Source organism: Miniopterus natalensis, chromosome 1 (genome assembly GCF_054644295.1).
Source record: "Miniopterus natalensis isolate mMinNat1 chromosome 1, mMinNat1.hap1, whole genome shotgun sequence".
Lineage (NCBI taxonomy): Eukaryota > Metazoa > Chordata > Mammalia > Chiroptera > Miniopteridae > Miniopterus > Miniopterus natalensis.
The window spans coordinates 100,390,631-100,409,552 of NC_142081.1; the positions used below are offsets into that span (position 1 = coordinate 100,390,631).

At 43.0% G+C, this 18,922-nt stretch overlaps 1 protein-coding gene across 2 annotated transcripts in view; it reads right to left on the bottom strand.

Annotated features, from left to right (window-relative positions):
- Positions 1–542: 542 nt before the first annotated feature.
- The window catches only part of THSD4 (thrombospondin type 1 domain containing 4), a 589,485-nt gene continuing 571,105 nt past the window's right edge, over positions 543–18,922 (bottom strand). For both annotated transcript variants that reach the window (XM_087824677.1, XM_016201249.2), the window contains 4 exons: positions 16,283–16,456; positions 9,596–9,775; positions 4,807–4,951; positions 543–4,396 (listed from right to left, as the gene is read on the bottom strand). In XM_087824677.1, coding sequence (XP_087680803.1) covers positions 4,254–4,396; positions 4,807–4,951; positions 9,596–9,775; positions 16,283–16,456 — 642 coding nt within the window. In that variant the 3' untranslated portion in view covers positions 543–4,253. The remainder of the gene's footprint in view (positions 4,397–4,806; positions 4,952–9,595; positions 9,776–16,282; positions 16,457–18,922) is intronic.

The window sequence follows — 18,922 nt, forward strand, 5'->3', positions numbered from 1 at the left end:
TGGGGAATCATTTAAAGCTGTTCTACTTATAGAGTCACCCAAACCCAGACTTGGTAAGGATCTTAAAAGTCATGTTGCCCAGCTGGACGCTTGAACCCCCTCTCCAGCGTCCCTGACAAAGGGCCCTTCAGCCTCTGCTGAGACCTCCAGTGATGGGTTAGTCAGCACTGACCAGGGAGGCTCTTCCTTCCAAATGCTCTAACTTCTGCAAGAATTAAAATCTGCCTCCTTGTAGCTTTTATCTCCGGGTCCTGGATAGCTATCCCAAAGACTGCAGGCTAAACATTCTCATAAAGTCCTTCTCCCTGTTTCGAACAGCCTGTGTCCCCATCAGGACATGTCACACTCATCGGAATGTTACACACCAGCAATGCTCTTCTTAAAGTTTCCCACAATTGCAAGCACAATGTGGTATGCTCCCACCAGTGTTTTCTCCTTGTGTAGCCTAAGTGTTTTGTATTTAATTTTGTTTTGGTTCCATCCCACTTTCCTGACTCACACTGAGCTTAGTCAACTGAAACTCTTACATCGTCCCCAACTTGTATAGTACTTTTTTTAACCCGAAGGTAGGACTTTATGTTGCTTCCTGGTCAACAGTCTCCCAGATGTTTTTGGGTCCAGAACCTGGCACCCAAGCTGTTAGCTCTCCAATGTCAATGTCATCTACAAGTTTCATCAGTAAGGCATTATTTCCCCACTTCAGCCATATTACAAGTGTTTCATATGGCACGGAACAAATGTTGGCCTCCATCTGCCAAGCTGATATAAGCTCCTTCAGTTTTGAGTATTAAGCCCTTTTTAAGGTAGCTCCTGTTTCTTTTTATAGGTTATATTTGTGTCTTCTTCCACATTAGAAAACTGATATTTAAAACTCTAAAGTGGCCACATTAAAAAAAAAATAGGTTTAGAAAGGTACTAGTAATATCAGTAATATTTGGATCCCTCTCTCTGCCACACAACTTGATGGAAATAAGTTAAGTTTGTTTCCCTTTTTTCATCCATCCGTTTGTTTCAAAGGAAAAAGAGTGCTGAATGCTAAACACTTTGAGGGTAAGTAAAAGATACATACTCAGGGAAATGAAAAAGGAAAACTCAAAAGAACCTCGGACCAGAGAAGTAAGGCAAAGGTGGGTACAGTCCAGAGAGCTCCTGTCAGGCTGCAGGCCCCTGAGGGCAGAGACCTTGCTCATCTGGCTCTCCACCAGCTGGTCCGCAGAGGCCCCCAAGATGCCTTTAACGAACTGAACTGGCTCCCTCTAGTGGTGGGCCTTGCACGCGTTTTATAAAAGTGGAAGCGCAAACTATTTCTGCTCACAGCTCTGTTGATGTTTGTGAGAAAAATATACAACAGCTTAAATTCACCTAATTTAAAAATTCATGGCAGGGAATGAGGCAATCTAGTACAAGGAAAAAAAAATCAGTATAAAGTGAAAATTTCAATTTTGCATTGTGGCCAGTGAGAGGAGCATGGAGAGGGCTGAGAAGGGGGTAGTAGGTAGTGGAGAGGAGAGGGCAAAAAAAGGGGGTGCAGGAAAGGGAGAGTGAGACATATCTGGAGGGAGTGAGTCATCGGAAGGTGAGTTTTCCTTAGACTCCCTCCCTGGGCAGGTCATCACTGGATATACCAAAGAATTTTATCAGATGTACTGTGCTAAGGACAAAGGCATTTTGATGCTGACATGAGAAGCTAGGAAATTAGTAAAAATTAGATTTCTAATACAAATACGTTGATAAAATCTCTGTTCTAGTAATTTATAACCTTTCCAGAGAGAAATGAATTCCAAGAATAGCTCAGCTATTTGTTGGAAGAGAAAAAAGTCCCCTAGTTTAGGTATTTTTTCCCTCTGAAGTCAAGAGATCGATCCATTTGCTCCTACCCAGTTCTCAGCTGGCAGGGTGGTCATTCTCATGGGAGGATCACTGTGCTTTTAAAGAATTGTTAAGTAACATTTGGGAACCATAGGACATTGTCAGATGTCAAAGAGACAAGCCATCATTGACCAGCCCACCGTGAGATGCTGAGGTGGAAGGACTGGGGCTGCTCATCTCCCACGTGACAAAGAAATCCCAATTAGGATGGAGAACACACTCATGAATGGTAGCCATGCCTTAGTTGGGCAGCTTGTCTGGCTACAAGGTTTTCCCTTAATATGAGCTGAAATCAGCCTTCCTGCTCTCCCACCCATTGATCCTGCCCCGCCCTCCAGCGTGTAAAGACAGCCTCTTTGAAGTACTTCAAATGCCTGGCCTGTTCGGCAGGACCTGAGAGCAGCTGCATCAAGGAAAGCCCCCCTTGCGACTAGAAGCAAAAAGCTTGTGAAAGGAAGAGGGTGGGCACTGGAGGAACTCGCTCATACACTTGGTGGGCATGCGGACTGGGGCTTCTTCCTGCCTGCTTCTCTGCATGAGTCCCATAAGAACCGGGAGAGATGGGGGTGTTTCTGGGAAGTGGTGGCTGGGGCTCCCCAAGAAGAGGACGGCCATAGGAAAGCCAAAGAGAATTTCTGAAAGCTCAAGGGCAGTGGGAACCTAACAGACTGTGTCAGACCTGGCTGGTGATAATGCTTCCAAAAGCTGCACGTGATCCTCTAATTAGCAGATTTCTGGTTCAAAGGGCTCATGGGAGAAACTCAATTGCTAAGGCTTGCTTTAAAAGGGAAATAGGCCCAGGACCATGATACAATTTCTGTAAGCTTACAATTTGTTTAGCTTGGTACTTTTCTTAATGGGTGAAAGAAAAAAAAGTAGACATATTTTCTATTTTCTTCTTAATGAATTTTTTAAAGAGTTCACCTTTCAATAGGTACTACTCCCCCCCCCCCCCCTTTGGAACTACAGAGTGAGGTGAGGTGAGTCAGGGAAGACCCTGCTGGAGTTGAGAGCCCTTTCTCCCAGACTGGCTCCATTAATGTAGATCTTAGTGCCCACGTCTGGGAGGAGAGGGAACATGGCTTGTGAGTCCTGGGTGAGAAAGGATTTGAAGTAATAGAGAGAAATCCATAAATCAAACCAGAAAGACAAAAAGGAGACTCTTTCTAATATAAACATAGGTTTTTTTCTGGCATGGGCTGGTTACACTTTCCACCAGGCATGTGCGCGGAACAGCCCAGGAGGGCTGGCTGAGGAGGGGCAGGAGCATACAGCTCTGGAAATCTGTTGTAGGACCGAGAGTCTCTGTGGCCAAAGAGACCCTGACTTCTGGTTCCAGGGAAAACATCTCACTGGGGAATGAAGTCAGAATTTCAGGCAATCAGCGTGATACCCAGTGGCTTATGGTCTCAGGGGAGAGTTCCTTTAAGGATGAGGGCTTAACAAAACCTGCAGAGTCCTGTGACTACGATCTGTGACTTTGGGGGGAAGGGATCAGTGAAAACCGACTTCTGAAACAACTGATGCCCAGATAAAGTTTTGGCTTTTGGCTGGAGGGAAGAATTTAAGGACCTGGGCTTTGTTTGCTAACTGGGAAACTTCTTGGCTTCTTGGCCTGAAATGAAGCTGCATCCTGGAGACCTAAGACTTCCGGACAGGCGCTGGGGTGAGGGTTTTGTGGTCAGATGATTGGGGTCAGGACTCAGCTCTGCCACTGAAAGGTGAATATACCTGGCAGGTCAATGAGTCTCAGTTTCCTCGTCAGTAAAATGGGGACAGTGATTCATTCCCTGCCTCCCCTTCTGGGGCATTGTGAGCTGCTAATGAATGAGTTAATACCTGTGAATATACCTGTGAAACAATAAAGCACTACATTGACATGAGATATTTGTGTCATGAGGCAGGAAAAAAACCCAATGTCTTTGAGAATGAAGACAGGCACAGCTGGGCTGAGGTAACAGAGGGATGCTGGCATTTCAGCCAGGGTTCGTGGGGTCCTGGGGTAGGGGCGCTGCCTCCTCTGACTCTCCAGGGGGTGCTGATATTGGAAAGACCAAGAGCACCCAGGATGAGGCAGCACCCAGTCCGGGCTAATTGCTGACTTAGAAAGTGCCAGGAGGGGGGTTGGCTGAGAGCTACATGCACACCCCAATGTTTGATTTTCAGAGAGCACCCTTAGAGGTTGCCAGGTTTCCCAAGGAGGGGTCATCAGTTTATGGCAATGCTCTGCTCCTGGGCACCACGTGTACACTTTACCCAAGGTGGGGCTGTGACCGAGTTGGCTGGCAGCACCCTGGGCCAGGAAGCCTGGGTGGAACAGCAGCCAGCCAGTCACCCTGCTTACAGACCGCTGCTGCTCCGCCCTGTGGGTGAGTGCAGGGGTGTTATCTGTTCCCCAGGAAGCCCGGGTGCCTGTTGGCCACACGGGTGCAGGAGGCACAGCAGGCAGTCTTGTAGTAGTTGTAGACGCAGAGGCGGGCCTGCACCACCACGTTGCAGTTGTAGTACCTGTCCTTGCAGCTTTCATCTGTAGCAGAAGAGAAACAAGACAGTCTGAGCACAAGGGGCAGCCTGGACTGCTGGGAAGAGAAAGGGGGTGAGACGCCTACTGCCTGTTACCAACCAAGTGTGAATGTGCGCTAAGAGCCTGCATCTTTCTTTTTCTTCCAACATGATGTTGAAATCTCACTACTCTGACCTTAAGGATGGTGGAACCAAGTCTCTGAATCCATTACTAATTTATTGAATTCATATCTAAGCTTATCTTTTGGCAGGTGGCTTGGATCGCCATCTGTGCTATAAACTTATCATACCAAAAGTACTTATCCTGAATGCCATGACTGTGCACAAGGTCACAGAGAGACCAAATGGGTGTGGCATTTCACACCGAGCTTAACAAACATGGGTCTTTACTCCAGGATAGGGATCCCTACTTACCGACTTCAGGGACACAGTCTTGAGGGTTACACGATTCTTTCTCTTCTGGTTTCAGCTGAGGGTCACAGAGGTTACTTAGGGTCATATCATCTGACAGACAGCGAACTTCGCGGACCCGGAAGCCACCCTGGCAGCTCTTGGAGCACTGCATGGGCACAAAGGGAGGTTAGATTTCTTGGCAGTCTATTAGCTCAGCACACTGCAGAAGGCAGGTAATAGATAATTTCAGACATCTCCAAAAGGAGACAGAATATTCCAACAAACTCTTACACAGTGGTCAACCGGTTTCAATATCCATCAGCTCGTCCAAGTCAGGTCCCAGCTACACCCCATCCACATCCACTCCTCAGGTTATTTTGAAGCAAATCTAGACATCGTATCTTCTGTAATATTTCAGTTTGTAACTCTAAAATACATGGACTACATAAAAATTACCACAATACTGCCCTGGCCGCCGTGGCTCAGTGGCTAGAGCGTCGGCCCTCATACCAAAGGGTGCTGGGCTTGATTCCAGTCAAGGGCACGTACCTGGGTTGCAGGGTTGATCCCCAGCCCTGGACCCAGCATGTGTGGAAGGCAACCATAGGATCTGTGTCTCTCTCTCCCTTTCCTTCCCTCCCTTCCACATTTTCTAAAAAAAAAAACAAAAAAAAAACAAACAATGGAAAAAATATCCTCAGGTGAGGATTAATAACAACAAAAAATTACCACAATGCCTAGAAATTAACAATACATAGTTCCTTATTGTTTTTATTTTATTTTTTTATTTTATTTATTTTATTATTTTATTTTATTTATTTTATTATTTTATTATTATTTTATTTTATTTTATTATTTTATTTTATTTTATTATTTTATTAATTTTGTTAATCCTCACCCAAGGATATTTTTCCATTGATTTTTTTAGAGAGGGTGAAAGGGAGGGAGAGATAGAGAGAAACATCAGTGTCAGAGAGACACATTGATTGGTTGCCTCCTGCACGCTCCGGACCAGGGCTGTGGATTGAACCTGTAACCAGGTACGTGCCCTCGACTGGGAATTGAATCTGAGACCCTTTGGTTCATGGGCCGACACTCTAACCACTGAGCAACACCAGCCAGGGCAGTTCCTTATTGTTTTTACATACAGGAGTGGGGAAAAGTAGGTTTACAGTTGTTTGTATGGAAAATAATACAATAATTAATAAATAATAATACAAAGATAAACTCTTTCGCATACTCACAACTGTAAACTGACTTTTGCCTACCCCATAGAAAGCCAATGTTCCTATTTTCACTTGTCTTGTGAATTTCATAGGCTTTTTAATATAGTTTAAAAAAAATCAGGATCCACATCAGGTCTGCCCACTGCAGTTGGCTGATATGACTTTTGTGCCCTTTAATCCATAGGTTCCCCTCTTCTGAGCTTTCTCCCCTTGCACTGAGTCATTTGTCCCACAGAGTTCCCCACGGTTAGGATTTTGCTGACAGCATCCTTAAGGGACAGTTTAACATGCTTCTCTGTCTTCTGTATTTCTTGTAAATTGGAAGTTGGATCTAGAAGAGGTCTTAACAGGCACGTTTGACTTTTTGTGGTGAGACTACTGCATAGGATGTGTATGATTGTCTATCTTTTGGGGATGTCAGCAGCCACTCCTGAGCAAAGCCCAGGTCTTCTAATTCATCCAGAGTTGAAAATGGTGATTATATTCTATCATCTTTTTTTATATTATCTGGAATTTTTGCTAAAGACTCCTCCCCTCCCCCAACCATGCCCTGGCCATTACTCTTCCGTTACCCAGTGGTACAGCTTGTTTGTTAGTAAATTATTGATTCTTTTTTTTTTATCTATCAGTTTTCAGAATAATGAGTTGGTTCCCCTAACATCCTCTAATGGTGACCTATTAGTTTACTATTATTATTATAAACTATAAATGGATGAAGGTAACATATGTGATGTATTTCATTCACTCTATGGTAATTGTTCTTTTTCCTGATGTTCACTGATGTCCCATCAATGGCTAGCAGGAGCCTCTAAAAGTTGGTTCTTGAGTCCTCTGGTCATAAACTCAATTGTCTTTGAGCACTTCCTTGCTGCCTGTTATTAAAAGATATTCCAATTTAATTTATACTTATATAGTCCCAGATCTCAAATTGTCCATTTATCTGAGAATTCCCAGTTCCTTTAGAGGAGAGTGGTATTTTGAAACTACATTCTGGCTGATAGGTGTGCCCTTGGTTTCTGCGCTATAATTGTTTCTGGGCTCTTTCAGTGGATAAAACTAGGAAAGTAAGATAAATTAATTTATGTGTTCATACTAATCTTTCTTTTTATTTTAAATATAACTTTATTGGTTTCAGAGAGAGGAAGGGAAAGGGAGAGAGAGAGATAGAAACATCAGTGATGAGAGAGTCGTCATTAATCGGCTGCCTCCTGCAACCCGGGCTTGTGCTCTGACCAGAATCGAACCCCGATTTCCTGTATCCTAGGCTGATGCTCAACTGCTGAGCCACGCCCGGCCGGGCCATACTAATATTTCTAATTCAAATTCAGGACAATAGGATTTTCACTTAAACCCCTTCTATCTTTTTTACCTGTGTCTTTTTTCTTCAAGGTTGAGAGCTCTATTTCTCAAGGATACTGGGGATAAAACAGTTATACTATCATATTATCATACACATGTATCATCATATTACCATAAAGTATATCACTCATTTACTTTATCACACATTACACCCAACCATCTCAGAATACAGTACAACACTATCACTGAAAATGTGATTACTGCAAGCAATGTAGACACTTTTCTGCAGTTCTTCTGTCCTTAGGGATGGATAGTCAAATGCTGTGTTTTAAGCCACATGCAATAGTGCTAAGGCCACTAACTGAATATATACTTAGGTTAATTTGTTTCATTTTTCATTTTTAAAGATTGTTTACAATATTTAAAATTTTATTTTATAATTATATAAAATGTTGACTCAGTTTTAAACTCAAAGTTACAAAACAAGGCATATTCGAAGACAGCTGGGTTCCATCACAGTCTTTGTTATTATCATTTACGTCAAAGTTTCATCACACACAACAAATCCCCTGGTACTGTCTTTTTGCAGTGAGATACAGTCCACCCCATCCTCTGGCAATCATTGACCTGGCCTGACCTGGCATCTGCCCCTACAGTTTTACCTTTTACAGAATATTATATAAATGGAATTGTACAATTTGTAGCTTTGGGGGGTCATTTAGCAAAATGCATTTGAGGTTCATCCATGGTGTTTGGGTACCAACAGTTCACTCATTTTCATTGCTGAGTAGTATTCTGTCGTTCAGAGATACCACACCGACTTGTTGAGGGACATCTGGGTTGTTTCCAGCCAGGTGTTTTCATGGTTTGTCTTCTTTGATAGGTCTAGTGAATTTGGCCCTTTCTACACTCTCCAAACCAAACGGTAAAAGAAAATAGAGATCTGTTCCTGTGTGTTCTCAAGGGACTTGGCCAACATCAAAATAATTCCATTTCCCAGAAGTTGACAAAAAACCTCTGAAACTCAGCACCACCTTTGCTCCCCTTTGCCTCTGACCTGTGGTTCACCACATGCCCAAATGGCTGTTCTCACTGGAACTGACATACACTGTTTAGAAACAGAATTCTCAGTTTTTATTCATATATTTTATAAGAAAAATCCTTTTTATCACCTTTAAATGATTTTGAGAAAGGCTCTGGCCCCTACTCTGGGCTCTCCCAGAGCCATACTAGAAGACCTTCTGGGACACAAAACAGAACAAACCCCACCCCGTGGGTCCAAGGCCTGTTAAATGGTCCTGGGAATGATGCCCTGAGGATGTTTTCTGTTTTAGGATGTTTCTTGAAAGTAAACTCCTTTACTTGGGGGGGGGGGAGGGTTTTATCACTATTTCCATCCTTTCCTACTTCATTCCTAATAACCTATTTGTGTATTAACTCCGTCTCTCTGTCTCAGACCCTCTCTGCCTCTCATCATTCACACACTACTCTCTTCCTTACAAAAAAGATTTGGGGTGGCTTAGGAAATGCTTTGAGGGCTACAAGATGTAAAAAAAAAGTGTGGAAACTGGGGTTAAAAGAAATATAAAAGTAGGAAGAATCCATTTTGTAAGGTCTGATAAACTCTCTGTTAGAGATGGACCATAATTTTAGCTCTGAGTTTTCTAACAGCCAATTCAAACAGAAAAACAGGACCAGTCCCATAATCCATAGTCCATATTGTGTATCGGATTTTAAACAAGTGTACACACACACACATACTGAGGCCTGACTGGTGTGGGCCTCACCCTGTTACTGAGACCCACTGAAATTCCGTCATGATGCAGTTTCTCAGTAGCATCCTTGAATTCCTTCAGCCACCAATCCTCTGCAGCAGCACTCCTTAAAATGTGATCCAAGGACACCTGCACCCAACTCTCCTAAGGAGCTTGTTCAAAATGCAAACTCCTTGGCAGGTCCAGAATTCATTTTTTCTAACAAGATCCCAGCTGATTCTTATGCATACTGACACTTGAGAGTCACTGCTTTATGGCTCCACAGTTCAGATCAAGATCGTCCCAGCCTCAGGTTCCACCCACCAAGCAGACTGCATCCAGGGTGCCCCACAGTGACCAACTAGATAGATCACTGAAGAGAATCTACTTGAGGGCTGAGCCCAGTGGCTGGCACCCGGGTGCATGCGTGGGAGGAAAGCAGGAGAACGATGTACTTACTGATGCAGTCTCGACCAAGAGCACCCTGACTTACCAAGAGCACCCTGACTTACCAAGAGCACCCTGACTTACCATGCTCCACTCTGTGTTAAACCATTTGGCCCCGCAAGGCTTCAGGTGGCAGGATTGCTGGCTGGGGGGTCTCTCCAGGAAGGAGCATTCGTAGGGGTCCAGCACTTCAAAGGTGTCTGCATTCTTCCTAACGCAAATCACCTCCCTCTGCTGGGTGCCACTGCCACACTCTATGGAGCACTGAAGAAAGCAGCGGAGAAAAGTGGTATCACATCATGGGAAGGAGACGAGAACGACTATCCATCAAGGTATGTCTACAGGTACTTCCTATCATCAATTCAGTGAGGAAGAGCCCAAGGGCACCGGGAAGTGTTTTTGGAAGAGAAGTTGCCCACGAATCCAATTTTCCTAACAGTTCTGCGTCTGGAATGGAGAGTGGGTACCCTGAGTCATCAAAGCTTCAGGCAGCTGGTCGCTGAGATCCCGGTGCCCCCTGTGCTGAGACTGAAATGGTTCCCCGTAGACTCCCCCACAGGAACACCCCAGCCAATCAGCCTGCTTGTTTCTGTCCAGTAGACTCTGACAGCCCCGTCTGAAAAACAATGAACTAACATTTTGGTTTTCTGCTGGTCCCTTAGTGGGTGGACACTGGGAATGAATTAGTCTCTCAGAGCCTCCACACCTGTGCATGAAGGACTAAGTTAAAATTTTTGGGGACCTACAAAGCTGAACAGAAGATTCTAGACTTAGGACAATATGGTCAACCCTCCCCTCCTAACAGAGTGGCCAGCAGGAAGCCTTTCACCATGGAGTCCAATCCTCTCGCTTCTTAACTTGGTGCCGAAATTTGCTGGGGTCTGAGCACAGAGGCCAGGCAATTACACTCATTGGTGCATTTTGTTAGTTTATGGAAATAAGATGCATATAACTATGCATAACTCTATTACTTTGTAAAATGTTTTTTCCTCACATTTGGTTTACTCAATATTTGATCAAAAAATTTAAAAGCTGTGTTTTATAGGCCTTCAGAGACTTTAAAGAATCCACTACCTTTATGAAAAGCTTTTAACAATGTCTATAGCTGAACTTCTTAACATTAGCCTTGCTTCTGTAGGCAGACACAGGGTTAAATAATAACAAGGGGGAGACCCTGTTTCTCTACAGAAAAAAGAAAAACCCAAGCCAACAGCCTATGGATTGGCCACAAAGGGCACAATAAGCAGCACCACTGGCAATTCCACTTGGTGCCTTCTTTTCTGCATCTTTATAGTCATCTAGAGAACCTCCTTAGCTCGTTTTCCTACTTTCTTCCATGTTAGTTAGTTAGGGAGTTAGTTAATCTACTTGTGCTGGAGGTTAAATCCAACCCCAGCGTCACTGGTAGATTGTATCCTATTTGGTGTGTACAGTGTGTATTAATGACACACTGAACAAACGGATTTCCCCGGATGTGATCTTTCTCATCTGTGTGTAACAACACTCATCATAACATGTTAGTTCATTACTGATTTGGCACATAGTCAGTATATTTATGTTTTTTCCTTTTCTTTCAGGTGCTGCAGACAATGAAAGAATCGGAGGTGGGAGAGGAGAAACAGGCTGCCAGGCAAAGGAGGAGTGAGGATATAAGGTCCAGGGGCGGCAGGAGCAGAACACTGGACTGAAGTCAGGAGACGTGGAAACTAGTCTAGACATCATCAGTAAATAGTTTTGTGTTTTGGCCAAGACAGCACTTTCCCAGGTTTCACTGTCTCACCAGCAAACTGGAGGGGTTTCTAAACCTGATCTGAAAGACCCATGACTGCTCTTAGGGGCTAGGCACAGCCCAGTGCTTGGCAGAACAGCAGACTATAAATCTTAACTAAAGCCTCAAATTTTATGCTATGTTTGTTAAGCCCTTGAAGACATTATGTAATGAAGGGAGAGTGAGCACATATCTGAGCCTTCTCCTACCTTAAGTGCCCAGAAACAGCAGAACATGTGTCTGTGGGAACGAATGAATGGATGTGTGTAGGGACATATGTGTGTGCATGAGACAGTATTTGAAACCCGAAAGGGCACTCATCCTTGGTGGGCCGGAAACTATGGGCAGTCTTTGAATGGCGAAAGACAGATGAGACTAAATTGAAGGAGAACATCATAGTCGAAAGTGCACATAGAGGAGGGACCCCTAACCAAGAGGAAGCAGCTCAGGTATTTTGGGCAAGAATGGTGCTGGACATGTGGCTGTGAGGAGCAGGAGGGAGGGAGGCCTTGGGACAATGAGACAGTGGTCAGTTAAGATAGTGAACAGGAAACTGCCAAGGAAAAAATGAAGGCATCTGCCCCTACTGGGAACGTTCAAGTCAAAGGGCAAAGTGAAGACATTTTCAGATATTCAAGGACTCAGACAACTTATGGCTTATGAATCCTATTAGAAAGACTTACTGGGTTATGGTCTCTAACAAAATTTAAAAGAACCAGGAAGAAGACACAGGATACAAAATCAGAAGTTGGCAAAATCACCAGTAAAAGCTATCGTTAATAATGGCTGTGGTTTTTGGGGGGGATGAAAATGTCCTGGAATTAGGTAGTAGAGATGGTTGCACAACCTCGTGGATATACAAAAAACCCCACTGAGTGGTGCGCTTTAAGAGGGTGCATTTTATGATGAATGAATTATTTTTCAATAAAAATAACCTTTGAAGGGAAGGAGGCTATTTTAAAATCTAAATTAGTATTTTTTATAAAGTTAATCAGCATTAATATGGAGCTAAATCCAGATGATCTCAACATCTTTTTGGAGGTATTATAGACTGAGAGAATGTGGTTACTGATGACTGATAGAAACATAAAAGTTTAAAACTCTGTGTTAAATCTTTTTTCTTTTGCTATCACTAGATGAATAAAAATAGGACTTATAACTTCCAAAATTTTAGAGAAAAACAATGAAATTAAGGAAGTTTGACCAATACAAATGTGTGGAAAGGAAAGGGGAAAAAACACCGAAAAAAGCACGGCAACAGAAAATGAAATAGAAAACACAAAATAAGATGGCAGGGGAAAGTCCAAACACATAAATGATTACAATAAATGAGAATGTTTAAAATTTAACTCTTAAAAAATAGACATTTGCAGATTGGGTGAAAATAAAGACAAAAGTAGTACTGCATACAAAAGACATATCTTAAAAAATACGTAAGAAGTTGACAAAAGCATACCAGGTGAAAATCAACAATAAGATAGAGTAATACAAATATCAGATAAAATGTAATTCATGGAGAAAAGCATAGAATACAAAAGGTGTTATTTAATAGGGATAAATGCTTCCACTGAGAGGTGATAGCAATTCTGCATGTTTCTACACTTAAAGAATCCCTGCAGCTGCACTTTGGTGGATCACTGTTCTAACACCAGGCGAGAGTGGAGCTGTCTGCTCAGATGCCAGAGAGAATAAATATGATTCAGCCACACAGGCAGACAAGAGGGCCGCTCCGAATCACCAGAGGTTGTGAAAGACCTCTCAGGGCTAAGACAATCTAAGGGTGAAGTAAACCCAGAATTGACAAGGAAGAAAGAAAACATCTGGGCATGAATAATAGACTTGGTGGAATATCAAGAGTTGGGCTACTTTGCCTCCGGAGTGGAAAAGATTTCCTAAATTCTACAGGTCTCCTTCTCTTGGGCTGGATTTCTCCACAAACTTCAGCACAGCCACTGCTGGCACCTATGCTCACAACTTCCTAGGGATTCTCTTCCTTTAAGTCCATAAAAGTCCCAGGGAAGGACTTTCTTTGACTTGGCTTCGGTCACATGTCCATCCTGGACTAGTAACTGAGACCAGGCTGGTGGGGTGTTCAAATGACAACTCTCATTCAAACTATGTAGCAGAAAGGAACACTTATTTTTATATTCTGAAGTCGATTAATGTTTAAGACTTACCTTTCAATAAATAAGCATTATCTATTTCATTTTCTTTGGGGATAATATCAATCACATTCTGACCCTTTTGGACAATAGGGCAATAACTTTTATGTTTCTAATCTTAGCAGAAATAAAGGCTGCTTTCACCTGGATTCACACCACTCTGTTCTCTGAGCTTAGGTCTAGAGCCAACAGGAGGTCCACAAGCAACAAAGACCCTGAATCCTGCTCTCCTCTCCTCTTCAGAGATTGGTAGGCATGCCAGTTGAATTGCACCCCTTATCTTCACTGTGCATGTAGACTTATGATCTGATATTGCAATTTGACATAGAACTCTTCCTATTGCCTCAGTTTCTGTGGGTAATTAGCATCCTATAGGTACATTCCACTTTTGAATTATTTTTGGGGTTTAGGTTTTAGGTGTTTTATTAACAATGAAGAGATAGAAACAGCTGTCAGAAAAAAATTATTAAACATGGAAAAAAGGGAACTAATATTTATTAAGTACTTCCCATGTCCCAAGCAATGGGCAACCCCCGCATGTATAGTATCTCATGAAAACCCAGTAACAACCCTAGAAAGTTGGTATTATTATCTTCACATTTGGATGAGGAAACAGGCTCACAGAGGTTAAATTAGTTGACCCATGTCAGAGAACTAAGGAGAAGTAGAGCTGGGATCAGTTACTAAGTATGTCTAACTCATATCTACCAGGGTAGCATTGGCCATATTGGACTTTTCTTTCTTAACTTTCTATATTTTACAGTTTGTATTCTAAAACATTAAAGGAAATTTGAGAAAAAGCATTTCCCCATGTTGTTTACATAAAAAGACTATACTTTAGCCCGGCTGGGTGTGGCTTGGCGGTTGAGCTCTGACCCAGGAATTGAGCAGTCACGGTTCAATTCCCGGTCAGGGCACATGCCTGGGTTTCGGGCTCCAACTCCAGTAGGGGGTATCAGGAGAAAGCTGATGGATGATGTTTCTCTCTCTTCGATGTTTCTATCTCTCTATCCCTCTTCCTTCATCCCTTTCTAAAAATCAATAAAAACATTTTTTTAAAAAATGACTATACTTTGAAGTGGTTCAGATAATAGAATTCAAAGATTTTTCTATTGTTTTTCACTTGCCACTGCATCAACGCACTTTCCACATCTTCCTAATTACCGTTGTTGCTACATGGTATTTTAATGAGTTATGATATTCCATAATATCCCTCACTGCCCTGCTGTCATGAACATCTCTGTTAAAAAGCTTTTTTCTTCTCTTAATTATGTCCTTAAAATGAATCCCCAGGAGTGGGGTGACTGGGTTAAGGCAAATGAACATTTTTATGCTTTTTGACTTTTACTGCCAAATTGCTTTCCAAAGGGGTTGTATCAACTTACAAGGACAAGGCAGTCCTTTTTTTAAATTTTTTTTAGGGTCTATGTTTAAAGTTACTTAAAATTCTATATGGAGCCAGAGATCCTGATAATGTGTAAATCATGATCATCAGCCAAAAAAGTCCTTGCCAGCCTTGGGAGCCAAATGCTAAGTGGCCCAAGAACTCAAAATACTGATGGTAATCATAACAAAAAAACTAAGAGGGAATGATCTTTTCCACATTTTCCAAGGGAGTTCGTGTTCAATTCTGGACCAGTGAGGAAAAAATTAATTGATCAAGTGAGTCACTTTATTAAAGTAGTCAGTATTCTGTTCTTTATAATAAACAACCTCAATTTTTTTCTGTTCCTGCTTCTTTATTTCTCTAGCTTTATTGAGGTATAATTGACAAAACTGTAATATATTTAAATTGATGATTTGGTATATGTACACATTGTAAAAGGATTCCCAGCACTGGGTTAATACGTACTTACCTTTTTTTCCTGGTGGTGTGAACACTTAAGTTCTACTCTTTTAGCATTTCCATTATACAGTACAGTGTTATGAACTATAGTCACCACGCTATACATTAGATCTTTAGACCTCATTCATCTTATAACTGAAAGTTTTACCAACCCCTTCCCATTTCCTTCGCCCCAGCCCCTGGAAATCACCATTCCACTTCTTGAGTTTGGCTTTTTCAGATTCCACATATAATTGAGACCTTGCAGTATTTGTCTTTCTCTGTCTGACTTAATTTCACTTAGCATGATACCCTCCAGGTTCATCCATATGGTTGTGAAAGGCAGGATCTCCCCTTTTTTAAAAAAAGGCTGAATAATATTCCTATGCATATTTTCTTATCCATTCATCTGTCGATGGACACATAGGTTGTTTCCATACCTTGGCTACTGTGAATAATGCTGCTTTGAATGTAGGCATGCAGTTATGTCTTTGAGATAATGATTTCATATTCTTTGGATATATATCCAGAGGTAGGATTGCCAGGTCATATCTATTTCTGCTTCTGACACTCAAATACAGATAAAACTGGTAGTATTAACTATAATAGCAGCAGTAGCTATGATTTATTGTATGTCTATTGTATGTCAGGCACTGTGCTACATACTTAATACACATTGCTTCATTTCTTCTAAAAATAAACTTAACCCTAACCCTAAAGTGCTGTCACTACCAGCATTTTATAAAATGCTAGACCCTGCTAGACCATGAGCTTCCCTGAGGGCAGAAATATTTGTTTTGCACATGGATGTATCCCAAGTGCTTAGAAGAGAACGTAACAGGTGCTCAATAAATAATGCTGACTGAATGAGGCTCCAAGAGCATAAGCAACTTCTTCAGGGTCACAAGTAACACAGGTGAGATTCTAACCCAGATACACCAGGTCCAGTTCCTAACCCCTCTGCTATGATGACTCTTACCAGGGACAGGCAGACACGCCCAGTTCTGGTCACTCACCTGACTCCAGCTCCCAGCAAACCACTCCACCTTGCCCGTGCAGGGCCCGTTGTCACATGGGGTGGCCTCTGCTGGCCGGTTGTTCCCACAGCCCTCCAGAGGCAGGCTGCTGACGTGGTTGGTCATGCACACCACCGAGCGCGTCCGCACTCCAGCCCCGCACTCCGCTGAGCACTGTGAGACAGAAGATGGGCACAGTAGACAGGAGGCCTCTCCCCCGCAGGTCCTGAAACCACCTTCAAATGATGTAAAGGAGGACCGAACGCAGTGTTTCCACACCAACTCTTTGCACTAGAAATCTCTGACCACTTTTCATGCATGGCCTACTCCGTCATGGGACATCGGTATATCCTCCGGCCTTAGATTTTCTGGGACAGTCGTTCCCAATATCCTGTCCCATCGTTGTGATTAATATGCATACACTTGTCAGATTATCTGTTCTGGCTTTGGATTTCAAAAATATCTCCAGCAGAAGAATGAGAGCATGAAAACATCACGTCTACGTGCTGGTAGTGAGTCTGGGCTGGGGAAGAAGGGAAACTGATGTCTGTCACCTCAACATTGTTGCCTAATATTAAGGTACACGGATCCAGTCCCTGAAGGGCACAGCTGTGACGGTGTACCAGAAGGCAACCTGGTGTAACGGGAGAGGCTGGCCTGGGAACCAGTCATATCGGTGTGAATATCACTACCAGCTGTGTGGCCTGTGGCGAGTGGCCCCCATCCTCTCACTCCTGGCATGTTTACCTGGACGGCTGGCATGGGAGCACATTCCTGGCAGCGTTACAGGGAATGAATGACACGTAGAGAGCAGGTGCTCAATGAATGCATGCAGCAGGTACTCAGTAATGGTATGCGGGGCTTTAAAGGGCAAGCCTACATCCCAGCTCTAAGATAGAGAAACCAAGGCTCACAGGATTAAGCCTTCACTTAAAGCCACATAACCGTTAGTGATTTCATAACTAAAATCTCAGTCTGTCCTCACCCAGGACACAGTAAACACTCCCTCGAGTCGCACGCTGAAGCTTCAAGAGCATTTCCCGTCTGCCTTAAAATACTTTGACATGTTGCCTCATTTTCCTTCTCATCCTATATTTTCAGGACATCTTCGTGTGGGTGTCCCACAGATACCTCATGTCCAACAGGTGAGATACGGGACACCTTCATCACCATTCCTCCTTTGGATTTTCCAATTTGTGTTCAAATGCATATCTGGATTCAAAACCGACTGCTCTTCAGCCTCCTGGCTTCTCACATCTCGGCAGCCAGCAGGTCTCATAGACTCTAGCTTAAGCACATTTACCCATCCTGTCCCTTCTGCCCGTGGGTCCCAGCACCCTGCCATTCTTCCCCTGGACTGTGGCCGGAGCTTCTCGCTCAGCTTCACCAGCTCTTCTAGTCGCTGGGCTTCCGGGTGCTCGGATATACACGCTGAAACCCCTCTGGTGCAGGTATTCCTAGCAGCATTCACTATGGGCTTCCCTAAATGGCATGACAGATTTCCTAAAATATAGCCCCATCCTTCTGGACTAACTGCCTATATGTGTACACTGGGGACACACTGGTTTTCTTGATAGGGGTTTCCGCATGACTACCATGTGAGCTTCTAAAACAATCGTAGGGGTCGAACACTTTGATATAATATGTGAAAACCACTGACTATCCTGGACAGAGCCAAGGCTCACGGTTCCCTGGTCACATGAAATGCTCCCAGTGCCTTGTCGCTGCTGTTTCTTCTGCCTGGAGTGTTCTTACCCTTTCCTGGGACACATCAAAATCTGTTCAGGCTCAGCTCAAGTTCCATCCCATCTGTGAAAGTTTCTTTGATTTCCCAGGTCAATACACCCTTCCCAGAATTCTCATGAGAGTTGTATTCTGTCGTTGTCCTTTGTATTATGGTTATTTATGTCCTGTCTATTTTTTTTCTTTTCCATTATAGAAGTAGGCTTGGTGCTTGTATCATCTTTAATTCATTCTCAGTCAGCACTTTGCCTATGGGTAAATCCCTGAATATGGGCTGAATAAATAAATATGACTCGGGCCCTCCCTTGCTCATTTCTCTCCTCTCACCAGCACCTTCCAGTTCTGAAAGTGCCTTTATATGATGACCAAAGCCCTTCTAGGGGTTTCTGCTGGGTCTTTTTTTAAAAACAGAGTCAGTTTTTGGTTTCTACCAACATTACTAGTTTAAAAGTAAATAAAAGCAATATAATTTTAAATACAATTTGAGAAAAGAAAGAAAAATACTAACAACCTTGTTTCCTTATCAAAATTTCACTTTTGTTTTTGTAACTTGCTGTCTAATCTTGTAAAATCATAGTCCATGATGAGTAATGAAACACTTACATGATCACTGCTAAGCTGAGCCTGACTCAGGGAGGGAACTCTCTGGAGAAAAGAGCTTGAAGGTGGTTAGAACATGCCCCCAAATATCCTACTTTGGCATACTGATTATTTTGAACTCATGGCAATTAAGAAACAGCAGATGCCCGGCCGGGCGTGGCTCAGCGGTTGAGCATTGACCTCAGATCCAGGAGATCTCAGTTCGATTCCTGGTCAGGGCACATGCCCAGGTTTTGGGCTTGATCCCCAGTAGGGGGCATGCAGGAGGCAGCCGATCAATGACTCTCTCATCATTGG